The sequence below is a fragment of the Carassius carassius genome, unplaced genomic scaffold (assembly GCF_963082965.1).
Source record: "Carassius carassius unplaced genomic scaffold, fCarCar2.1 SCAFFOLD_82, whole genome shotgun sequence".
NCBI classification, from domain to species: Eukaryota; Metazoa; Chordata; class Actinopteri; order Cypriniformes; family Cyprinidae; genus Carassius; species Carassius carassius.
In genome coordinates, this window is record NW_026775181.1 from 139,259 (window position 1) to 161,083 (window position 21,825).

A 21,825-nucleotide genomic window follows, 5' to 3' on the forward strand; every position below is an offset into this window, starting at 1 on the left:
GAGGCAGTGCTGACTCATTCGTCCTCACCTCACTTCCTGCAGCCCATATATGGACTAACAGGAAGTGCAGCTAACGCACACAACCCGTCTCTCTCTCTCTCTCTCGCTTTTTATTTTCTCTTTATGTTTCCTTCTTTTGTGTGTCTGAGGTGAATCCTTGAATCTCAATGATTCTTCCGTGTGCGTGTGTGTGAATGTGTGTGCATGCACATGTTTGTTTGTATGTGTGTGTGTGCAGCAGGACACATGATTACTTTCCTCAAGAGAGAGAGACACTGATGAGATTCTGACTGAAAGACAAACATCATCTGCTGCTTAACCTAAACACAACAAAATAAAAGCAGAAAGAGCATCAGTGTGTCACACCTGCAGCAGCTTCTGGAAATCTCTGTGTGTGTGTGTGTGTGTGTGTGTTTTTTCTCATGTTGTCCCTCAATGTTCTCGCTTTCTAATAGATCTGTTTGTTCAGATGAAATGAGTCCGCTGGATAATTATGACTCTAATGAATCTCGAGCTCATCCAGATGATAATGAATCTTTCATTTTATTTACTGAATCACATCAGGGACGTTCTCTCTGGGAACACTGTCTGTCCGTCTTTCTATCTGTCCATCTGTCTGTTGGTCTCTGTCACTGTTGTAGTCAATCTGACAGCCTTTCCATAGGTTTTTCTCTTGATGTTTTATGAGTCGGAGCTCAGTCAGTGTGCACCTGTGGGGTTTTTCTGCTTCAGTAGTTGAAAATGCTTCATCACTTACTAAAGTAGAAGACTTTCCTCAACAGCACACATAATGTGAGGAATCATCCAAACACTAGTTTAGTACCAGTCAAGTCAAGTCAATTCACCTTTATTTATATAGCGCTTTAAACAAAATACATTGCGTCAAAGCAACTGAACAACATTCATTAGGAAAACAGTGTGTCCATAATGCAAAATGATAGTTAAAGGCAGTTCATCATTGAATTCAGTTATGTCATCTCTGTTCAGTTAAATAGTGTCTGTGTTAAATCAAGTCAACGATATCGCTGTAGATGAAGTGACCCCAACTAAGCAAGCCAGAGGCGACAATGGCAAGGAACCGAAATGGACAGAATGGAGAAAAAAAACCTTGGGAGAAACCAGGCTCAGTTGGGGGCCAGTTCTCCTCTGACCAGACGAAACCAGTAGTTCAATTCCAGACTGCAGCAAAGTCAGATTGTGCAGAAGAATCATCTGTTTCCTGTGGTCTTGTCCTGGTGCTCCTCTGAGACAAGGTCTTTACAGGGGATCTGTATCTGGGGCTCTAGTTGTCCTGGTCTCCGCTGTCTTTCAGGGATGTAGAGGTCCTTTCTAGGTGCTGATCCAGCATCTGGTCTGGATACGTACTGGATCCGGCTGACTGCAGTGACCCTCTGATCTGGATACAGACTGGATCTGGTGGCCACGGTGACCTCGGAACAAGAGAGAAACAGACTAATATTAGCGTAGATGCCATTCTTCTAATGATGTAGCAAGTACATAGGGTGTTATGGGAAGTGTTTCCGGTTCCGGTTTACCTAATTAATGCAGCCTAAAAATCCTTTAACGGATTTGGATAATAAAAGCATATTAGTATGTTATGTGTAAGCCAGGTTAAAGAGATGGGTCTTAAATCTAGATTTAAACTGCAAGAGTGTGTCTGCCTCCCGAACAATGTTAGGTAGGTTATTCCAGAGTTTAGGCGCCAAATAGGAAAAGGATCTGCCGCCTGCAGTTGATTTTGATATTCTAGGTATTATCAAATTGCCTGAGTTTTGAGAACGTAGCGGACGTAGAGGATTATAATGTAAAAGGAGCTCATTCAAATACTGAGGTGCTAAACCATTCAGGGCTTTATAAGTAATAAGCAATATTTTAAAATCTATAAGATGTTTGATAGGGAGCCAGTGCAGTGTTGACAGGACCGGGCTAATATGGTCATACTTCCTGGTTCTAGTAAGAACTCTTGCTGCTGCATTTTGGACTAGCTGTAGTTTGTTTACTAAGCGTGCAGAACAACCACCCAATAAAGCATTACAATAATCTAACCTTGAGGTCATTACTGCATGGATTAACATTTCTGCATTTGACATTGAGAGCATAGGCCGTAATTTAGATATATTTTTGAGATGGAAAAATGCAGTTTTACAAATGCTAGAAACATGGCTTTCTAAGGAAAGATTGCGATCAAATAGCACACCTAGGTTCCTAACTGATGAGGAAGAATTGACAGAGCAACCATCAAGTCTTAGACAGTGTTCCAGGTTATTACAAGCAGAGTTTTTAAGTCCTATAATTAACACCTCTGTTTTTTCAGAATTTAGCAGTAAGAAATTACTCGTCATCCAGTTTTTTATATCGACTATGCATTCCATTAGTTTTTCAAATTGGTGTGTTTCACCGGGCTGCGAAGAAATATAGAGCTGAGTATCATCAGCATAACAGTGAAAGCTAACACCATGTTTCCTGATGATATCTCCCAAGGGTAACATATAAAGCGTGAAGAGTAGCGGCCCTAGTACTGAGCCTTGAGGTACTCCATACTGCACTTGTGATCGATAGGAAACATCTTCATTCACTGCTACGAACTGATGGTGGTCATATAAGTACGATTTAAACCATGCTAATGCACTTCCATTAATGCCAACAAAGTATTCAAGTCTATGCAAAAGAATGTTGTGGTCAATTGTGTCAAACGCAGCACTAAGATCCAATAAAACTAATAGAGAGATACACCCACGATCAGATGATAAGAGCAGATTATTTGTAACTCTAAGGAGAGCAGTCTCAGTACTATGATACGGTCTAAATCCTGACTGGAAATCCTCACATATACCATTTTTCTCTAAGAAGGAATATAATTGTGAGGATACCACCTTTTCTAGTATCTTGGACAGAAAAGGGAGATTCGACCAGTGAAGCTTGTCTAGTCTGGAGAGGTTGTGTGATGAGAGGCCACACCCCTTTTGTGTAAGGACATGCCTCCTTTTGTGCGCTATTAGAAAGAAAGAAATAGGTACGTCAATAAGTAAATCAATAATAAGTAAATAAATAACTAGGTATATAAATAAGTTAAAGTAAATCATTAAATTACTAGGTATATAAATAAATTAGTAACTAAGTTAATAAACAAGCAAGTAAATAAATAAACAAATGGACTGGTGTATGATGGGAAGTTTCGGCCTGTGTTTGTCAAGTGTGGTTTCTGCTGTTTATGAGCATGTTGAAGTGTCTTTGTGACAGAGATCTTTCTTTAGAGTCGACATGACATAAAGCCTCTTAAGATCTTAAAAAAGCCGTGCATGTCTCTGGCAGATGAGATCCGTTCGGATCAGTGTGAATGTGCATGACGCACAGCTGAAGGGACAGACGGACAGAAAGAGACAGACAGATAGGTTTATTCACAGGTGAAGGATGCTTGAAGAAGCTATTACTGTCCATTGAGTGTGTGAAGACCAGAATATCCATCTGTCCCGTTTCATCACCGCCCTGACGCTACACATCTTACACAGGTTAATCATACGGCACAAGCGCTTATTAATATCAGTGTATTTATAGACAGAGGCCTAAACACTCCTGTTTATGTTTGTACAGGGAATATGGATGGAAGATGTGTGGATGATGGATGGATGGATGGATGGATGGATGGATGGATGGATGGATGGATGGACGGTCCACTGCAAACACTGGCCTAAGTGTGACTCTTTACTCAGTTGGCCACAACACACAGGAAATAGTTTTAGAATTTACAGAAGGTAATTATCAAGGCTTTTAAAACTTTAAAAAAGCAATTGTCACTGCAACTTTTAAAGCTTGTTTTGATTTTCTGTTAAAAGTTTATGAGAGTTTCCTTGAATATCAGTTCATTTTAATTCTACTTTTATGCATTCACTTCAAATTAACGAGCTAAACGGTGATTTAATGAGACACTATTGAATCAGATGTGTCTCTGTACAGATTCACAGGTGAGATCCAGAACGTCCTGTTCGTCTGCGGGCGTTTGATCACGATGACTCTATGTTTTCTGTGTAGGGCTCTTGTTCTCTGGCCGGGGCGGGACTCCCTCACAACTCATCCAGGATTTTCCTTCTGTGAGTAGCCTCTCCTACACACACACACACACACACACATGGCTGAGTCACCTCCACAGAACCTGAACCCACGCTCACACACTGCAGCCTGATTATCTTCTCTCCTTCTCCAAACACTCGTCCTGCTTTTGAAATTGAGTCTTGGTTCTTTGTGTGTGTGTGTGTGTGTGTGTGTGTGTGTGTGTGTGTGTGTGTGTGTGTGTGTGTGTGTGTGTATGTGTGTGAACTCCTCACACTCCTCGTCTGAAAGATAAGCACTGCTGTATTGTGTGTTTGTGCCAATTTCTGGTTCGGTCAATTTCAAGGCCCCTAGAATCTGCCCTAAATCAGTTCAGTCTGAACAACAAACTCACAGGTTTGTCATTCGACATCTTTTCTATGCTCAGGTAATTGGATGAATCTCATAGGTCTAACTCTTTTTTCACCCTATATATAAAAAAATTTGTTTTTATGGATTAAGTATACAACAATAACCATGATAGAACTTTTTGTTGTCTTTCTTTTCCGATTGAATTCTATTGGGGGGGGAAATGGTGCAGAAACAAATTTTGCAACAAAAGTGTATTAAATGTGACATTTCATAGTAGTAAAACTTAAATATTAATTTTTGTTTGTTTTGTTTGTTAGGTCAAAAGTACTCCAATCATCTTAGTTTTATTTACCGCCATCAGTCAGGACAGTGATATAAATCACAGAGATTCCTTGACTATTACACACCTGATCGCACACCATTTACACGCTTCTTGTTTTTGTCCAAATACAGAGCTCCTTCTGAATGGCCATCAAAGAAAGATGTGGTTAGCAGTCAGATGGTGTAGTTAGGATGATCACGTCAACCAACAAACCTGTGTGTGTTTCTCAGAGCAGCTGTTTCACATGCCGGCGCCCTCTAGAGGCAGCAGTGCAGTATGACGCCTGCAGAGACCTGTGTGTGTGATGAAGGCCCTGTGTTTCAGAAGCGGGTCACTCATCAGTGACACACAAAAATCACTCCTAATCAGGGCTGAGTTTCTCAAAAGCATCGCTAAGATGATCACCGGTGGCAATTGCTGTACGATCTACTTAGCTTCAGGGAAGGTCTCTTCTTAAGCCTGGGCTGAATGCCTTGAGAGTGAACAGGTGCCGCAGGATCTCGAGGAGGTCTTCATTTCTCTGTCAGTGCAGTGAATCACACATGACTGAATAAGTGTTTTCCTACCTTTGCTTCCGCTGATGAGTAATGCGCACACACTCTCCACTCTATTCTCAGGGTTTGGCTGATGTTCATGTGAGGGAATGGGCACTTACTCGGACACACGGCAGATCTGCGGGGTTTCGGTAAATATTGGGAAGAAAACGCCGACTCTCCCGCGAGGCTCTCCTGGCGGGAAGCGCGTGAACGCCCTCAGTCCGCGTGTGCGCGCGTGTTCGCAGGAGAAATCTTATTAACTTAAGCACATAAAGTTTGCTACAGTTCTTACAACACACACACTAAAATAAATAAATAAATTAGTCAAATAAACTCCCCGCTTGATTATAATATCATCCAAAAATAATACTTTATGATACTACTCTATTGAGGTAGAAGCAATTTTAGTAGCAAATTTCACAAATAGTTACAGAGAAGCACAAGTAACTCATTAAATTAAGCGTGAAATAGTATTCAATTAACAAAACAAAGTTAAATTAATACTTTGTACACACAGCAGTATCAAATAAAACAATCAAATAAACGCCTTCAACTGTGATACTACTTGTTTAATTGTGTTGTGATTGTTTTATAATTCATATAGAATAAAAACGTTGTTTGATTATTGTGTAAACAAAAAAAAGTGGCGTAGAAATTGCTAGTAAGTTTCACAAATAATTAAAGAAGCGGCAAGTAACAAGGTGAATAAAGCATTAATGAAGTCGAAAGACTTAAACGGTAAATGTAGCCTACTTCAATAATCATGTTTACACGATTGATTGTCGCTCGTTTGATGTGTGTCAGTCGTATTGATTAGTGTGGGCAATCAGGTGTAATGATGTAACTCTCGCTGTCAGTGAGAGAAAGCGCCGTGAAGTCTCTCTTTCCGGTTCTGCGCTCGTGTGTGCGCACATCGGCGCTTCCCTTCGTCTTTCTGTGTGTCCAGTGCGCGCGCGCGAGCACACACACACACACACACTCTCTCTCCCCCGCGCGCTGTCTCATTCACTGGTGCGCGCGATCCACGCAGGGTGGAGGGGTTTATAAGGCAGCGCGAGGAGGCCATACGCCACTCCGACTCAAACACTTCAGACCACAAGCAGCAAGACTCCGAAGCCGAGAGTACAAGTACCAACCGTGACAGGAGAAAAAGCAGACCGAGAAAAGCGAGCCTCCGGAGCTCCGCGTTCGTTCTTTGCCCGTTATTAGCTCGCTTGCTCTCACTGGAATACAGAAGCAGCATTAGAAGAGGTTGGTAGTAAACTCTCTGGAGTTTGGTCAGAGTCGCTTTGTGCCGTTGCGCTTGTGGAAGTGAAGTGCACCGAGACTTGGACATCCAGCCCGGGACGTCTGGACGCGTTTTGACCCGTTCCCGCATCCCAGCATTCCCGCGGAAAACTTTGAGAGTGTCGGATGGAGCGCGCTTGTTAGACACGATAGAGTAACTCAGCAACAGGTAACAGAAGCTGCCATTTGTTTTAATGCACGTTATCGTGGATGGTCTTGGTTTGGTCAGTGGTGCTTAACTACCTGATGATGTGCGGTGCGAGTGTGGATGCATGCATGGGTGGATGGTGCTGAAGTTGTGCCGCTGTCCGCGGTGCTGAAACGCTCTCGTCACTCGCTGATGCTGTGTTGCCCTATTTGTCTTGTTTTGGGTTTGTGCGTCTGGCTTTAGTGAAAAGAAGTTCGTTTTGCAAAGTAAATGAACTCTTGCAAACGTTATTAACAGAAGATTACTTAATGATTATGCTTATTTAAATGCTTAGTGAGTATTGATGCAGCTCAATAAATTCTACATTTAGTTTAGTTGATTTCATTATCTGCACCTTAAGTTCTAACTGCAACGCATTTTATAATAAATCAGTGTTCATGCGCTTTGCATGCTGTGTTTACTTGAAAAGTTGTTGCGTGCTATTGATTTCGCTCCTCTTTTCAGAGTTTGACTGATAATGTCTGCTGCGCGTACACGAGCGAGCGGCTCGACTTTGCACGCTCAACGAGTCATTTGTTTGCACATATCGATAAATTAATTTATTTTTGATTTAATCACATCTCACTGCAAAACGCTTGAATGTTGACTATGTTGCAAATCATGGTTGATGCTGCAATTCATCTGGCATGTAGATAAAGAAACTCATGAAATATTTTTGCAAAGGATTCGTCCTGCAGGTGTCTGTCTTTCATGAGTGTTGTTTGTCAAAGTGTATGTGTTTGGTCATGCACACAGTGATAGTTGTGTGTGTGTGTGTGTGTGTGTGTGTGTGTGTGTGTGTGTGTGTGTGTGTGTGTGTGTGTGTGTGTGTGTGTGTGTGTGTGTGTGTGTGTGTGTGTGTGTGTGTGTGTGTGTGTGTAATTGTTCTGACAGCAGTAGACACACATTGAGATGTCTCAGCAGCAGATCTGAGCTCACAGATGGCTCCTAGTGGGCTTGGCAGAGCCATGTGTGTCTCAGACTTTCCCAGGATTAAAATCAAAGTGTCAATGTTTGTTTAGATCTGATACAATCTAACATTCATCCCAGGATCAAATCAGCCAGAAGACATCAGGGGTAAATGAGCGTGCTGCATTCACTGTGCATCTGTCTGTCTCACTCTCTGTCTGTCACTCTGACACACACTTCCTGCTGACTCTACTTCAGCTCTTTTGAAAATCAGCTGTTTCCATAACTACAGATGTAATGTGTAATTTCAGCCCCCATTTGGGCTATAGAAAGAGGTAGAGTGGCAGAGCTGAAGTACTCTCATTTTCTGTAGAGTCGATATTTTCCGGTTTCTCAAACTCAACAGAGTGCAGATAATAGTGATGTAACTGAAGACAGCTAACACAACAGAGCAGTAATTTATCCTATTTTATACAACTGTTGAGCTTTAGTTTTTCAGTCTCACATTATCATATCAGAATGAGGAAGGTGGTGATGAAGATGAGGGGTCATTGGTTCTCTTAGAAGGACCTCTCACAGCTGCTTTCTCTTTTATCTCGCCCCTGAATGAGTGTCTTTGAGCTAAAGAGAGTGAGGCGCCAAACAAGGCAATTTCTATAATAGAGGGTAGGACTGTGCTTGAAAAGAGAGGGGTGTAGCTTATAATGCACAAACATGCTCTGCACGTTTCTCGAGCACCTGTAGCTATGGCAACAGTCAGACTTTGACACTCGCAGAGAAAGTTCTGCAATCGCTGCAGTCTTTCAGGGAGGGGGCATGCGTTCCTGCAAAAAATATCCTGCTCTCTCACTGTAAGAAAGTTTCGTGGGTGCGAGCTGAGTCTTCGTGGACGTCAGTTTGACGCAATCGTCTCTGCCACATGTGAAAGCGTGGGCAGTAGAGAACGAGAGAGCGATGTGGAGAGAGATTCCTGTGAAGGGCACTGTAATTATAGTCTGAGTGTAATGACAGTTCGCGCATTAGCGGCAGCACTCTGACAGGGCTCGTTCGAAGGCACATTAATGCTAATGGAGGGACAGCTCTCGTCTACAGATATGATTCAGATGGCAGACCTGTTCCAGTATGATAATTATTACAATGAATGTTCTACTGTGATTGACAAGTTCTAACTCTGAGTGCCTTCTGTTTCTTGTTTTCCCACAGATATGGTCACTACTATCTAGTTAAGCATCAAACCCTCCATTCACATTTATCTCAGTAAAAAGATAAAAACCCCTGCCAGATCAAAGAAGCCCAGTTAACTCCTATCAAAGGGTCCACCCATCCTCCTGAAGTGAAAACATGGAGTGGTGGTCCGTCTCATTGGCGCTGTGCACATGCATGTGCGTGATGTTCACCCCAGGCATCTCCACTCCATCTGGGCCAGCATCTGCCACCTGTGCCACCCTGGAGCAAAGCCGCTTCTTCGGTTTGTTCTCCTCGAAGACTGCCCTGCCATCAACGCCATGCTCCTGGACCCTGCAAAACCCTGATCCTCGCCGATACACTGTCTACATGAAGATCACCAAGCCTACCGAGTCCTGCACCCCACGACAGGTCCGAACCTTCCAGTTCGACTCGTTCCTGGAGACCTCTCGCACATACCTGGGCATGGAGAGCTTCGATGAGGTGGTTCGACTGTGTGATGCTTCCTCTGCTGTGGCCTACCTGGAGTCCAGCAAACAGTTCCTGCAGGTGCGGAAGGTGATGCCACGTCTTGATATGGAGTCTGGGAAGGACGACGAAGGGAACGACGAAGGCAGCCAGTTCAACGCTGAGTTTCTGGTTGTGGGGAAGAGGAACCCGAGTATGCCAGCCTGTGAGATGCTGTGTCAGTGGCTGGAAGATTGCCTGGCAACCAGTACCCATGGAAACCCCTGCGGCATCATGATGACCCCCTGTCAGTGCTGGGAGCCTCCCAAAAGGAGAAACGGTGGCTGCTACAGGGGTGGAGTCTACACCGAGAAGTGCTCACCCACCATTAGAGACAGCAACCGCGACGCCGAGATCATAAGTAAGTGTGTGAGATGCAAGGTTTCAGTAGCAACTTGTTTGGTTGGTAAAAATCAGGCAAAATTGTATGCTGTTCTGCCAGAACAGCAAACAAAACTGTCGATGTGGTTGTGCTGGAGCAGCTGCTCCCCAAGCCTCCGTTAAAGCAGTCAATGCCCTGTGCTTGAGGTTGTCATAGCAACTCGCTCGGGCTCCAAAAGTACCACATACAAAGAGCGCCTCATGTACTAGAGGCAATTCACCCTTTCAAACAGTCATATCATGTGGTGTCCTGGCATTTGGCCTTCAAAGCTCCGTTTTGTTTAGAAAAGGTTCAGAAGTGTTTGTCTGTCTAAGAGACTTTTCACCCCACTGTTATAGCGGCTGCCTCTTTGACATAAAACCTACATTTATGACAAAACAATGCCACATCGATTATCAATAAGTTGACAGGCAAGATTTGATGCCTCTATTGAGCTCCTGAAGTTTGCATGCTGATACCAGAGTTGACCAGCAGATGTCAGCACTGACTGCAGCATTAAACATGACTCATTCGCAGCGAATGTCCTCTCCTCCACCTCTTCAGCATTACTCACCCACCATGTGCACTTAACAGAAGTGATGTGGAGCTTATCTGTGTGATGTGTTTGCAGAAGGCTGGAATGGATGGGGCCGCTGGTCCGAGTGCAGTAACGAGTGCGGCGGCGGAGTCCAGGTGCGCAGCCGTGTGTGCCAGCCTGAGGATGGTGTCTGTGAGGGCGTCGTAGAGGAGGGACGGGCCTGCAACCCTCAGCCCTGCATCGGTCAGTTCCACGTCCATAAATGTGCACTGCAGTGAATCCAAAAGCATGCTGTCAGATCTTACATGTGGGTTTGTGTTGATTTGTTCAGGCCAAGTCCAACAGAGAAGTCAAGGTCTGCGTTCCATCATCAGCCAGCGACGTGATTCTGATGGCACCATCATGGGAAACCAGGCCCCTCATAAAGGTGTGTGTCTCTTTTGGAACATTAGAAAGCAGTCCGGAATAGTGGAGGTCATTTGCTAAATCATTTTCTTTGTTATGCTGCAGAAGAGGTCCAGCAGGACACGTGGTCTTCATGGAGCGTGTGTTCAGTGAGTTGTGGTGAAGGCTTGCAATCCCGCACACGCTCTTGCATGACATCCACTTACAGCACCCAGTGCAACGGCCCTTTGAGAGAGAATCGACCCTGCAACAACACTGCCGCCTGCCCAGGTACTTCAGATCTTGCATACAGTGCCTACTTTCATTTGTCTGGATCATGGAATGAAGGATTGCTTAACGATAACGTTTTTGCAGTGAATGGAGCGTGGGACGAATGGGCTCCCTGGAGTTTGTGCTCATCCACATGTGGTCGTGGATACCGTGATCGCGTCCGCACCTGCAAACAGCCTAAGAATGGTGGAGAACCCTGCCGTGGACCTGTCAAACAGACCAAGTTCTGCAACATCGCAGTCTGCCCAGGTCAGTCAACTGACCGCTATTCCAGATCTCAACACCAGATGGCACTGTTGACCTCAATAATACAAGCCCTTTTCAAATGCAACAAGGAAGATGACTGTGGAGCTTCAATAATAATAATTATTCTGTCTTTCCCCTCTGCATAGTTGATGGCTACTGGAACGACTGGTCCGCATGGACTCCTTGCTCTGCCTCTTGCTCAAATGGAACGATGAAGAGAACTCGTGAGTGTAACGGTCCCTCGTACGGAGGCTCAGAGTGCAGAGGAGAATGGCAAGAAACCACCAACTGCTTCCTCAGAGATTGCCCAGGTACAGTATTCATCTCCAAATACTTTCCAATTTATGAATATGAAGTGTTTCTTGTGAATGGTCCCTAAATGGCTCAGCAAGTGTTTTTATGAACGATACTTAAGTGTGTTGTCACCCTCTAGTGGACGGGAGATGGCTGTTGTGGAGCTCATGGGGCAGTTGCAGCAAGTCCTGCGGTGGAGGCCATCAGCTCAGACAGAGAGTGTGTGAAGGACCTTATTTTAGTGGAGAGCCCTGCAACGGAGATAAAAAAGAACTGCGAAACTGCAACGAGAAGCGGTGCCCAGGTGAGAACTCAAACCAGATGTTTTACTCGCAGCAATCTATGTGTCATTTTTGAGGCGGCATCGTTAAGTGCTTTAAAATGTGTGTCACAGAACCTCACGAGATCTGTGGAGAGGAGAACTATGGCAGTGTGGTGTGGAAGAGAACGCCTGCGGGCGACACAGCTGCTGTGTCCTGTCCTTCCGATGCCACAGGTACTGATCAGACATCTCAGTCATCCAGCGCTCTAGTTTTTGTGTGTTGAATGTGGGTCATAGCCTGATTTTAGTTAGAGAGACAGTCTCTTCCTCTGGATGGCATTAACCCTGCTCTCCCTGACTCCTGCAGGCCTGATCCTCCGCAGATGCACACTGGACGCCGTGGGTCTGGCCTTCTGGGAGAACCCCACTCACATCAAATGCATCTCCAAAGAAATCCAGGACATCCAGACCCAGGTAAGACTCACAGAACACTGTTAACAACATACTAGTACTTCATGTTCCTAAAGGCATCAGGACAGAGTTCTCAAAGGTCCTTCTCCTTCCAGATGCGTGATCACGTGAATCAGTCTCAGAGCGGTCAGCTGGTTGATGGCGTGTCTGAGGTGATGTCTAATGTGAGGATGGTGTCAACTGACAATATGAAGTACAGCGGTGACCTGCTGGCTGTGATGGAGGTCCTGAGGAACAGCACAGAGATCTTCAGAGGGTCGAAGATGAGCCTGAGCAATGCAGATGTGGAGGTACGCAAAACCAAAGCACATAACGATGATGGGAAAAGTGTAAATGATAGAAGCTCTGGTCTAATAAACTTGATTTGTTTGACCCACAGAATTACGCTCACACCATCAGTAACTTACTGCAGGAGACACACCGAGAGAAATGGGACGAAGCTCAACTGGTAAGTCATCATACCAAAAAAGGGTGAAAGGAGAAATAAAGAAGCAGAGAAATGGAGCGCACCCACATGCCAATCTGTGACAGCAGACACTGCCAACACCTCACACGCCCACACACACACACACGTCAGCTCTCACACACACTAATGAATCAGTCACCAGACCATTCTCTATGTGTGCCTGTTATTTTAGTGCTATTCATATACTAATATTTAAATAGCTTTTGTTTTCATATTTTCAGTTTTTTTATTATTTTAATTAAAGATTGTTAGAAGTAAGTTTTGTTTTAGTGATAGTCATTTTTTTTAAGTTCAACCAATATTTATGTTTAATGTTGTTTCAGCTTTATTTTTTTTAAAGATTTTATAATAGTTTTGGTTAGCAATAACAGTGCTGTTTTGCTCTGTGCAGATGGGCGCAAACATCAAGGAGTTCTTCAGTCTGATCGAGAACTTCATTGACATGATCGGACGTCAGATGAGAGATTTCCAGGACATCTACGAGGTCACAGACAATCTTGGTGAGTGTGAAATAGGTCATGAGTGTGGGGCAAAAGGTGGATATATGAGTGCAGCACATGCTTTGGTGTGTGTGTGTTTGACTGGTGTTTTCTGACCATCTCTTCAGAGCTCAGCATCCAGAAGCGTCCCCGAACCATGACCTCTGATGTGAACTTCCCCCTGAAGGGCTGGCGTGGGATAATCGATTGGGTCCGCAATTCAGAAGAGAAAGTAACAGTGTCCCGCAGCGCTCTGAGTCTAGATGTTCCAGGTACACACACACACACACACATATATTCTGACGTGTGTTTGGTGTGAAATGAGACTAACGCAGCTCTGAATGTGTGTATAGATGCTGAGCAGAGCACTGGGTTTGTCACCGGGATCGTTCTCTACAGAAATCTGGGTCCCATCCTGTCCTTCCAGAGGTAAAAGAGTTTTTTTTAGAAATTACATTACTGTTAAAACTCAAAAGTTATATTTTTGTTAAATAATTAGTTCATTCATATCATTTTAATCAGTGAAATATATTATATTAAATTCTGATCGATCGATCATCTCTTGCTCCTGCAGCAACAGCACGCTGCTCAACTCGAAGGTCGTCACGGTAACGGTGAAGCCCAACCCTGGCTTCCTGTCTGCACCTGTTGAGATCAACTTCCCACACCTGCACAATGTGAGTTGCCATGGAAATTATCGTTCATCTGTTCTGTTCTGAGCGTGTGTGTGCAGTTAAAGACTGTGGAGGAAGTGACATATGACACAGATCGAACTCCTCCTAACCAGACCTCTCACCTCTCTCTCTCTCTCTCTCTCTCTCTCTGCAGGGCACCGTGAACGAGACCTGCATCGCCTGGGACGAGAGCGAGAGGTGGGTGGAACGCTTGTGATTCTGTGTGTGTGTGTGTGTGTGTGTGTTGTTGTCGCAGCTCTAAAGGTCACACACTCTCTTCTGCCCTCAGTACAGTGTGTCATCTCCACACCTCCCTGACAACCACTAATCATATGCAAATGAGCCTCCGCCCCCTTACACACATCACTTATGATCTCATGAATATTCACAGCAAGTTAAAAACCTTCAATCTTATTTTCACCATCCCACTGCCCACACAAACACTCACACGTACACACACAAACACACACACACACACGTACACACACACACACACACACACACTTCTGATCAAAGTTGGGAACCTACTTGTTTTTAAATCAAAGCATTCAGATCTCTGAACTCCATATATCTATTTCTATTAAAAATATATATTTTTTATATTTTCACCATGAGTTTTACAAATGTTAATTTCAACAATATTCTATTATTGTCATGTATTTACAGAGAACATTCTCAAAATGATTACATTATCAGTTATCTGATCTATAATAATGTTCTCGAAAACAGTAATACATTGTTAATGGAATGTTGTTCTGAAACGTTTTAGTTGGAAATTAGTGTAATGTTTTTTGTTGTTGTTGTATAAGATAAGATTTGCAGAATGATAAAACTGAACATCCCTTAATATTTTCTCTAACGTTCACATATCCATGAAAAAAAACGTAAAAAAAAAAAAAATGGAGAATGTTTTCAGAATGTAATTCGAAGGTTAGCAGAACGTTCTTACACATGTATTTTTGGTAGCACAGTTTTGCCCAATCAGCATTCAGAACACAGCTATCCATTTCCCTTTTTTCCGTGTGATTTTCCTCCTGTGACACTGGTGTGATTGTGTGATCGGGGAGTCTTTGTCTCTCACAGGACATGAGCTCAACCACCTGCCATCAGACCCGTGCCAAACACACACACACACACACACACAGAGAGAGAGAGAGAGAGAGAGAGAGAGAGAAACAGTTGTGTTTCTCTGCTATCAGTTCCTTTATTGGTGTGTGTGAAGAATATCTCTGAAATACACCAGGACTTTATTGGCATGATTTTTTTTACATTTATGCATTTACCAGACGCTTTTATCCAAAGCAACTTATAAAAGAGGATCAAAGGAATGAATCCGTTTTACATGCAATATTGCCAAATACAGTATATGAACACAAATAGTGCACAAACAGTGATAGATAGGAAAGCAAATAAATAAGATACTAAAAATAAAAAATTCTGTAGCATAATAAAAAAAATAGTATAAAATAGAATGACATTGGATTTATGCATGAAGAATATTTTCAACCTTTTAGACTAAACATTCCTTAAAAATAGCTTCCAAAAGGGTTTCGCTGTGATGCCACATAAGATGATGTCATTTTTTTCTTAGTGTGAAGAATATTTTAATGATATGAATAACAATTTTCCAATATAAAGAATCTTTAGTGGTTCTGAGCACATTATAAAATCACCAAGAAGAACAATTTGGACAAGTTACCATGATACCATGATAGAAATAGCTGAAATTGCATGTGAATAACTCGGTATATATCTGACTGTTAAAGAGCATCACTGTACTGTGGTCTGAAGCGTGTGTGAGTCTGGATGAGCTGCTCTGCTGCTGAGTGTGTGCGCAGGTTTATTTCACAGTGTGTCTAACCTTTGTGTGTGTGTGTGCGCGCAGCGCGTCTCTGCTCGGCTCCTGGTCCGCGCGCGGCTGCAGATCTGTGTCGCGCGACTCCAGCACTACATGCGTGTGTGACGGACTCTCCACATTCGCCCTGATTGCGCGACCGAATCCCGATCTGGTAAGTGTCTGATCATCACCGGACTCTGTGTGTGTGTGTGTGTGTGTGTGTGTGTGTGTGTGTGTGTGTGTGTGTGTGTGTGTGTGTGTGTGTGTGAGAGAGAGAGAGAGACAGAGAGAGAGTAAGTGAAAATCGATGCTGCCGTTAACCTCTTTCATCATCGATCATCGGGTGATCGGATGTGATCGAGTTTAATCTTTATCTAACGATCGAGATGAGATGATGCAGTGTTGTGATCGATCGCTTCTCATCAGGACATCATGTTCTTAGGAATCTAATTCGGTTGATTTCGTGCATGTGTTTGTTCGGTGCTTAAAATGCGTTTGTGTGATCGGAATCGTTGTTTTTGATCTTTTTGGTGCAGAAGCAGTTGCCATGGTAACTGCATCCGCAGCCTCGCGCTGTAATTCAGTTATCAGCACCAAGCGGAGGGAAAAAAACCCGCCCTGCACTGCAACGCAACGCATCCAAACAGAACGCTTCCGTTTATAATCAGATACGCGCCATAACGGGAGCGCGCTGGTTCGACGCGTTGCGCTGTGCAAGCATGTTTAAAAGACTTTTAGTTAAATGCCTTCAGTTTGTGTGTGTGTGTGTGTGTGTGTGTGTGTGTGTGTGTGTGTGTGTGTGTGTGTGTGTGTGTGTTGAGAGGAAATATTAGGATGTGTTTCATTCTCCAAGGGCAAATGAAGGTGGAAAGCAGCTGGTGATGTAATACACACCTACTGTGGTGTGTGTGTGTATGTGTGTGTCCACAGGTGTGTGAAGTGTGTAACACTAATAATTTCAGAGGTGAAAATTGTCCACCTGCAGGACACACACACACCTGACATCGTTTAAATGTGCTAATGTGGAGCAGCAGTGGAGGAATGTGGAGCATCTCTCTCACCTTCACGTCTCCTTCACATCAGCTTCCCTGTTTCTGCCAGTCATTCTGTCCATAGGGAGCTCTGTTTGTGTGTGTGTGTGTGTGTGTGTGTGTGTGTTTGCATTAACACTGATGTTACTGTGTTTCTTCACAGAACATGGATAAATCTCTGTTGCCATCGGTTACGATGATTGTGGGATGCGGGGTGTCGTCCCTCACGCTCCTCCTTCTCATCATCATCTACGTCTCTGTGTGGAAGTAAGAAACTTACCATTACGCTTGATGCTTGATTTACCGATTTAATGATTTGTGTACTGTTTTATGTATTAACCTGAAGAGAAACATGAAATATTATAGACTAAAAAGCCATTCATCTCATAATTAAAGACCAGTTTTTATGAAGCAGAATGGAACTACAATAGCGTCAAATTCTGAATAATTGGATTCCATTAATTGATGTTTTCTTTTACTTCTCAGGTACATCCGTTCTGAGCGCTCAGTGATTCTGATCAACTTCTGTCTGTCAATCATTTGCTCCAACGCCCTCATTCTGATCAGTCAGACACAAGCCCGCAACAAGGTATAAACCCGAGGCTGAAGCTGAGCGTTCACATCAGCTCCGATGACCTTCGGCTCACCTCTCGTTCCGTCTGTCTCTCGCAGGTCATGTGTGCCTTGGTGGCAGCTCTCCTGCATTTCTTCTTCCTGTCCTCGTTCTGTTGGGTCCTGACAGAGGCGTGGCAGTCCTACATGGCCGTTACAGGCCGCCTGCGTAACCGCATCATCCGCAAGCGCTTCCTGTGTCTGGGCTGGGGTGAGTGTGTTTGTGTTTGTGTTTCTGTAGCGTGTTGCATGTCTCATGTGATGGGGTGTTTAACTCTCTCTGGATTCTCTCTCAGGTCTGCCCGCTTTAGTCGTTGCCATTTCGTTTGGCTTCACCAAAGCCAAGGGTTACGGCACCGTCAATTAGTGAGTATTTCCCATCTTTTGCATTGCTTGTCTTTCTCTTTCCATGTGTGTCTTTGTTAGTTTAACAATGGTGTTTCTTCTTCTTTCTCCACAGCTGTTGGTTGTCTCTTGAAGGTGGTCTCTTGTACTCATTTGTGGGTCCAGCAGCTGCTGTCGTTCTGGTGAGGAGCCGCTCTTGGACACTGCATGATTGACAGTGCAGTTTTGAGCCTTCACTGATGTCTCCCTGTGTATTTTCAGGTCAACATGGTGATTGGAATTCTGGTTTTCAACAAGCTTGTGTCCAAGGACGGCATCACAGACGTTAAGCTGAAAGAGAGAGCTGGGTAAGAAATACTATACATACCTAATTAAACACCAGTCACATTAAAGAGCCCAGAGCATGTATTAAATGCACTGTCCTGCAGGGCGTCACTGTGGAGCTCCTGTGTGGTTCTCCCTCTTCTCGCTCTGACGTGGATGTCTGCAGTGTTGGCCATCACAGACCGCCGCTCCGCGCTGTTTCAGATCCTCTTTGCTGTCTTCGATTCTCTGGAGGGATTCATCATTGTCATGGTGCACTGCATCCTGCGCAGAGAGGTCAGTACATTCACAATCGAAGCAGGTGTGCGTTTAACATGTTTAAGTGTGCCAGAGCTCATAACTCATAACGTGTTTCAGGTCCAGGAGGCAGTGAAGTGCCGTGTGGTGGACCGTAAAGACGACGGGAACGGTGATTCCGGCAGCTCTCTGCAGAACGGCCACACACAGCTTGTGGTGAGTCTACATGCAAGTATTCTCATGTACTTTAAATAATAATGCTAATATTTATAACTCAATTTCTCCTCTTTCTTTCTTGTGTACAGCCTGACTTTGAGAAGGATGCTGACTCAAACCGACCAGGTGAGGATATAAACAAAAGATCACCACATTCTTATCACCTTTGAGCAGGGGTTTCCTGGATAATTTAGCTCCAACCCTTAATAAACTCAGCTGAGTCTTTTGAGGATGACTAGAATCTGGAAGCTGGTTGTAGCTAAATTCTGGATTGGACACCTCTGCCTTATAGCATGAAACTTGAGGTGTTCTTATGGTTCGGTAATGATAAGAAACTAAACTAGGGTCGCTTTGGGCTCCAAGAGGACAGTATTCTCACATGCCTCTCTGCCTCCCTTCAGGTGGAATGAAGAGCTCATCAGAGGAGAAGATGCCCCCTCCACAGATGCCCCTGCCCCTCGGCCCAAACTTCCACACCCTTCCGTCTAACCCCAGCGGAAAGAGCCACATTCCCCCCCTCCCTGAATACTCCAGCCACACGCTCACCTTGCGGAGAGAGAAAGGTCGTGGAGTGGACCTGACCTGTGGCAAACCCATGTACGTGTGTGACAGTGAGCTCTTCAAGCAGCTGGATGCCGATCTGGCCCTCGCTCAGGCCGAGAGCATCTGTCCGGATGGCAGCGGTTATGTCCTCCTGCCCAACACCACCTCAACCCTTCGTTCCAAACCCAAGGACGACTCCAGTAACTCCAGCAAATACAACATCAGCACCGATCTCCCACAGGCCCGTCTCATGCATCTGAGTGGAACCTTCGCCGAACCGCAAGCTGCCTACGCTGTCAAGACTCTCCCCGCTGACCGTGTCAGTGTATCATATTCGGAGCGAGACTCACCCATCCAAAACATCCACAACATCTCCAGCGAGAGTCACGTGACCAGCAGTCTGGGCGACACGTTCGACTCCATGAACTCCATGATGTCCAAGAGCGAAACCATCTCCACCTTGTCCATGAGTTCTTTGGAGGTCAGCGAGGGGGTAAGAGACACAATTTAGTCTCGCTAATGCTACTGCAGAACACTGCATCTAAATTAATTATGCAATGTATGTGAAACTAAAGTTTGCTGTGGCTTCTTCTGCTTAACTCTCACAGAGGCAGAAATCTCGTTACGCAGAACTGGATTTTGAGGTAGTTACTCCTACAGAGTTTTCCACTGTGGATGAATGTAAATCTACAACAGTGCAGTTTTAACCCTTTCCTTTCTCTGTCGTGTAGAAAATCATGCACACACGAAAACGCCATCAGAATATGTTCCAGGACCTCAACAGGAAGATGCATCATGCTGAGAAGGACAGGGAGTCTCCAGCATCTGACAGCAAGGTGAGCCGCTAAACAAGACAGACATTAGTGGAACTCTCTCATTTTTGCATCAGAGCAGCCATTATTTAATGTCCTGCAGACATGAACACTTTTACTCTCAATCGTTTGGTATTTAGAGTAATGCTGTCTTCTCTCTGCAGTCCGTCAGATGGAGCGTTTCCTCTGCTGGAAGCGACAAGACAAACCACAGCGTAAGTGTCTTGATATTTCGACTGTCTGTGAAGCACATTTTCTCATTCACTGCCAACTGCAGGGTCTATAACACTGTTCCCAATGTATCTTTCCAGGATAAGCAGCAGGGAGCAATGGATCGGTCCTGGGAGAGCATGAGCAGGTCACAGGCGTCTCCTCCTGCCTGGGTCCGGAAGGACATGGAACCATTGCAGGTGTCTCCTCTGGATCTCCAGGGCATGGAATGGGAAAAGGCCAGAGCGACCATCCCTCTGGTGGGCCAAGATATCATCGACCTCCAGACAGAGGTGTGAGGGCACAGCGTTTAACCCTGAACACCTCGGTCTGTTTTTGATTTGGGAAAGAGAGCAGAAATGAAAGGATGAGCATGAAGAGGGCAGAGAGGTACCTGTACCCATCTGTCATTTGAATATGTGTCTCTCCGGCTTCAGAAGTAGCTCTCAGCTCAGGATGGCACTGACCTCAGTCATAAGAAGGCGTCTGAACTGGGAGAAAGGTTTTCCGATCTCCATGCGAAGAGAGATTCTTGGTTGGTTCATCGAGAGCTTTTCCCAACACGCTTCCATCTGGTCCAGGAGGTGGTGTGGACGCCTGCCTGTGCTCTTTCATTTTTCAACAATTCCGTTTAGGAATGGTGCGAATCTTCCTGCAGGAGGGTCGAACGCTTTCTTGGCCGCTCGAGTATGGCCCTTTGCGGCCCCTTCCAGAGCATTCTCTAAGAGGCCGATGTCTCCAATGAGCCACTAGGGGTTGTTAGCTGTGCCGAATGGACGCAGATGAACTGCAATCGCTGTGGTCTTTGTTTTTTAGTGTTTTCCGCAAAGCATTTCTGGACGCTTCCATCAAACTTTGGGGAAATAATTGTACTGAAAACTTGACTATAAAGAGCTGAGCATTTAGCATGGGCTCCTGCCCACCTGTGAACTTCCGCAGTGCCAGCGGGAGATGTTCCCAGTGCAGTATTTATGCTGAACAATAGACTGGCATCAGTGCGATATGAGGACAGATGCTTGATGCCCAAGCAGGACTGACATTAATATCTTGGCAAGATTTTGTTAACCATTTTCAGAGTTTTGTATCATCTTTTTAGAGCATATAGAAACATTTATGACAACACTGTTCATGGACTGTATTAGCTATTAAACGAGAAGGACAACACAAGACGTTGTGTCTTACTGCTAAAAGAATGTTCAGGAAAGAAAAATATGATATAGTAATAGCCTAGAGATATATCTGACTGTGCTTCAGGAAAATCCTGAAAAAAGAGTTTTTTACTTGATTCCTCTATATTTTTGAGACACTAAACCCTCTGTCGTCTGTACGGTCTCTTGATTTATAAACCTGTTTGTCTCTGTGTGCCGATATCCTTCCTTGCGTCTCTAAGTTTGCGTGAGGGTCCCGATGTCTGTCTGAATCTCCAGCACCAGAGTCTCTGTGTATTTGACTTCCTCTTGTGATTGTACAGTTTTAACAACAATGGGTGAAAGTGTCTCATTTCTAATAAAATAAAAACTTGAAATTATACAGTGTCTGTTCTTCACTCTCCTGAAGAAGTTGCTTCTGCAATACAAGCAGCGCCAATCAGAACTGCAGAAATCATGACTGTTGGGTTTCCCGAGCACTCTCCCTCCCTTGTCATTGGTCAGTCAAACATCTCAGTCATACCCGAAACTCACATGATGTCAGAAGTTGAGATGCCAACAGATCAAACTACCAGTGACTCACTCTGAACAGGAAACTGACACCTCAAACATCACATACTCCAGCTTTAATGATTGCAGTTTGGGGAAAATTCTGCTGTAAGAAGATGTCGTGTTTTCTTGCCTAATGTCTTTTTATGAAAAAATATTAGATT

The 21,825-nt window shown here is 44.4% G+C and overlaps 1 protein-coding gene across 1 annotated transcript; it reads left to right on the top strand.

Annotated features, from left to right (window-relative positions):
• The first annotated feature begins 8,931 nt into the window (after positions 1-8,931).
• On the top strand, positions 8,932-20,863 carry LOC132137523 (adhesion G protein-coupled receptor B1-like). The gene is made up of 31 exons (XM_059547557.1): positions 8,932-9,692; positions 10,324-10,473; positions 10,562-10,657; positions 10,741-10,905; positions 10,990-11,154; positions 11,298-11,462; positions 11,585-11,749; positions 11,840-11,941; positions 12,075-12,181; positions 12,274-12,468; positions 12,558-12,626; positions 13,036-13,144; positions 13,252-13,395; positions 13,477-13,552; positions 13,698-13,800; positions 13,952-13,995; positions 15,683-15,806; positions 16,829-16,932; positions 17,152-17,254; positions 17,338-17,488; positions 17,574-17,643; positions 17,738-17,804; positions 17,884-17,969; positions 18,051-18,222; positions 18,304-18,399; positions 18,489-18,525; positions 18,801-19,435; positions 19,551-19,586; positions 19,674-19,778; positions 19,919-19,969; positions 20,066-20,863. Exons 1-31 carry the CDS (start codon positions 8,981-8,983, stop codon positions 20,261-20,263), a joined length of 4,602 nt encoding a protein of 1,533 aa, XP_059403540.1. The 5' UTR covers positions 8,932-8,980; the 3' UTR covers positions 20,264-20,863.
• The last annotated feature ends 962 nt before the right edge of the window (positions 20,864-21,825 follow it).

Excerpts from the sequence above, each read along its gene's own strand:
- LOC132137523 (XM_059547557.1), top strand. The coding sequence starts at position 8,981 with ATGGAGTGGTGGTCCGTCTCATTGGCGCTGTGCACATGCATGTGCGTG. Across the intron at positions 10,906-10,989 it reads CAACACTGCCGCCTGCCCAG|TGAATGGAGCGTGGGACGAA; the intron begins GTACTTCAGATC and ends ACGTTTTTGCAG. Across the intron at positions 15,807-16,828 it reads CGCGACCGAATCCCGATCTG|AACATGGATAAATCTCTGTT; the intron begins GTAAGTGTCTGA and ends GTTTCTTCACAG.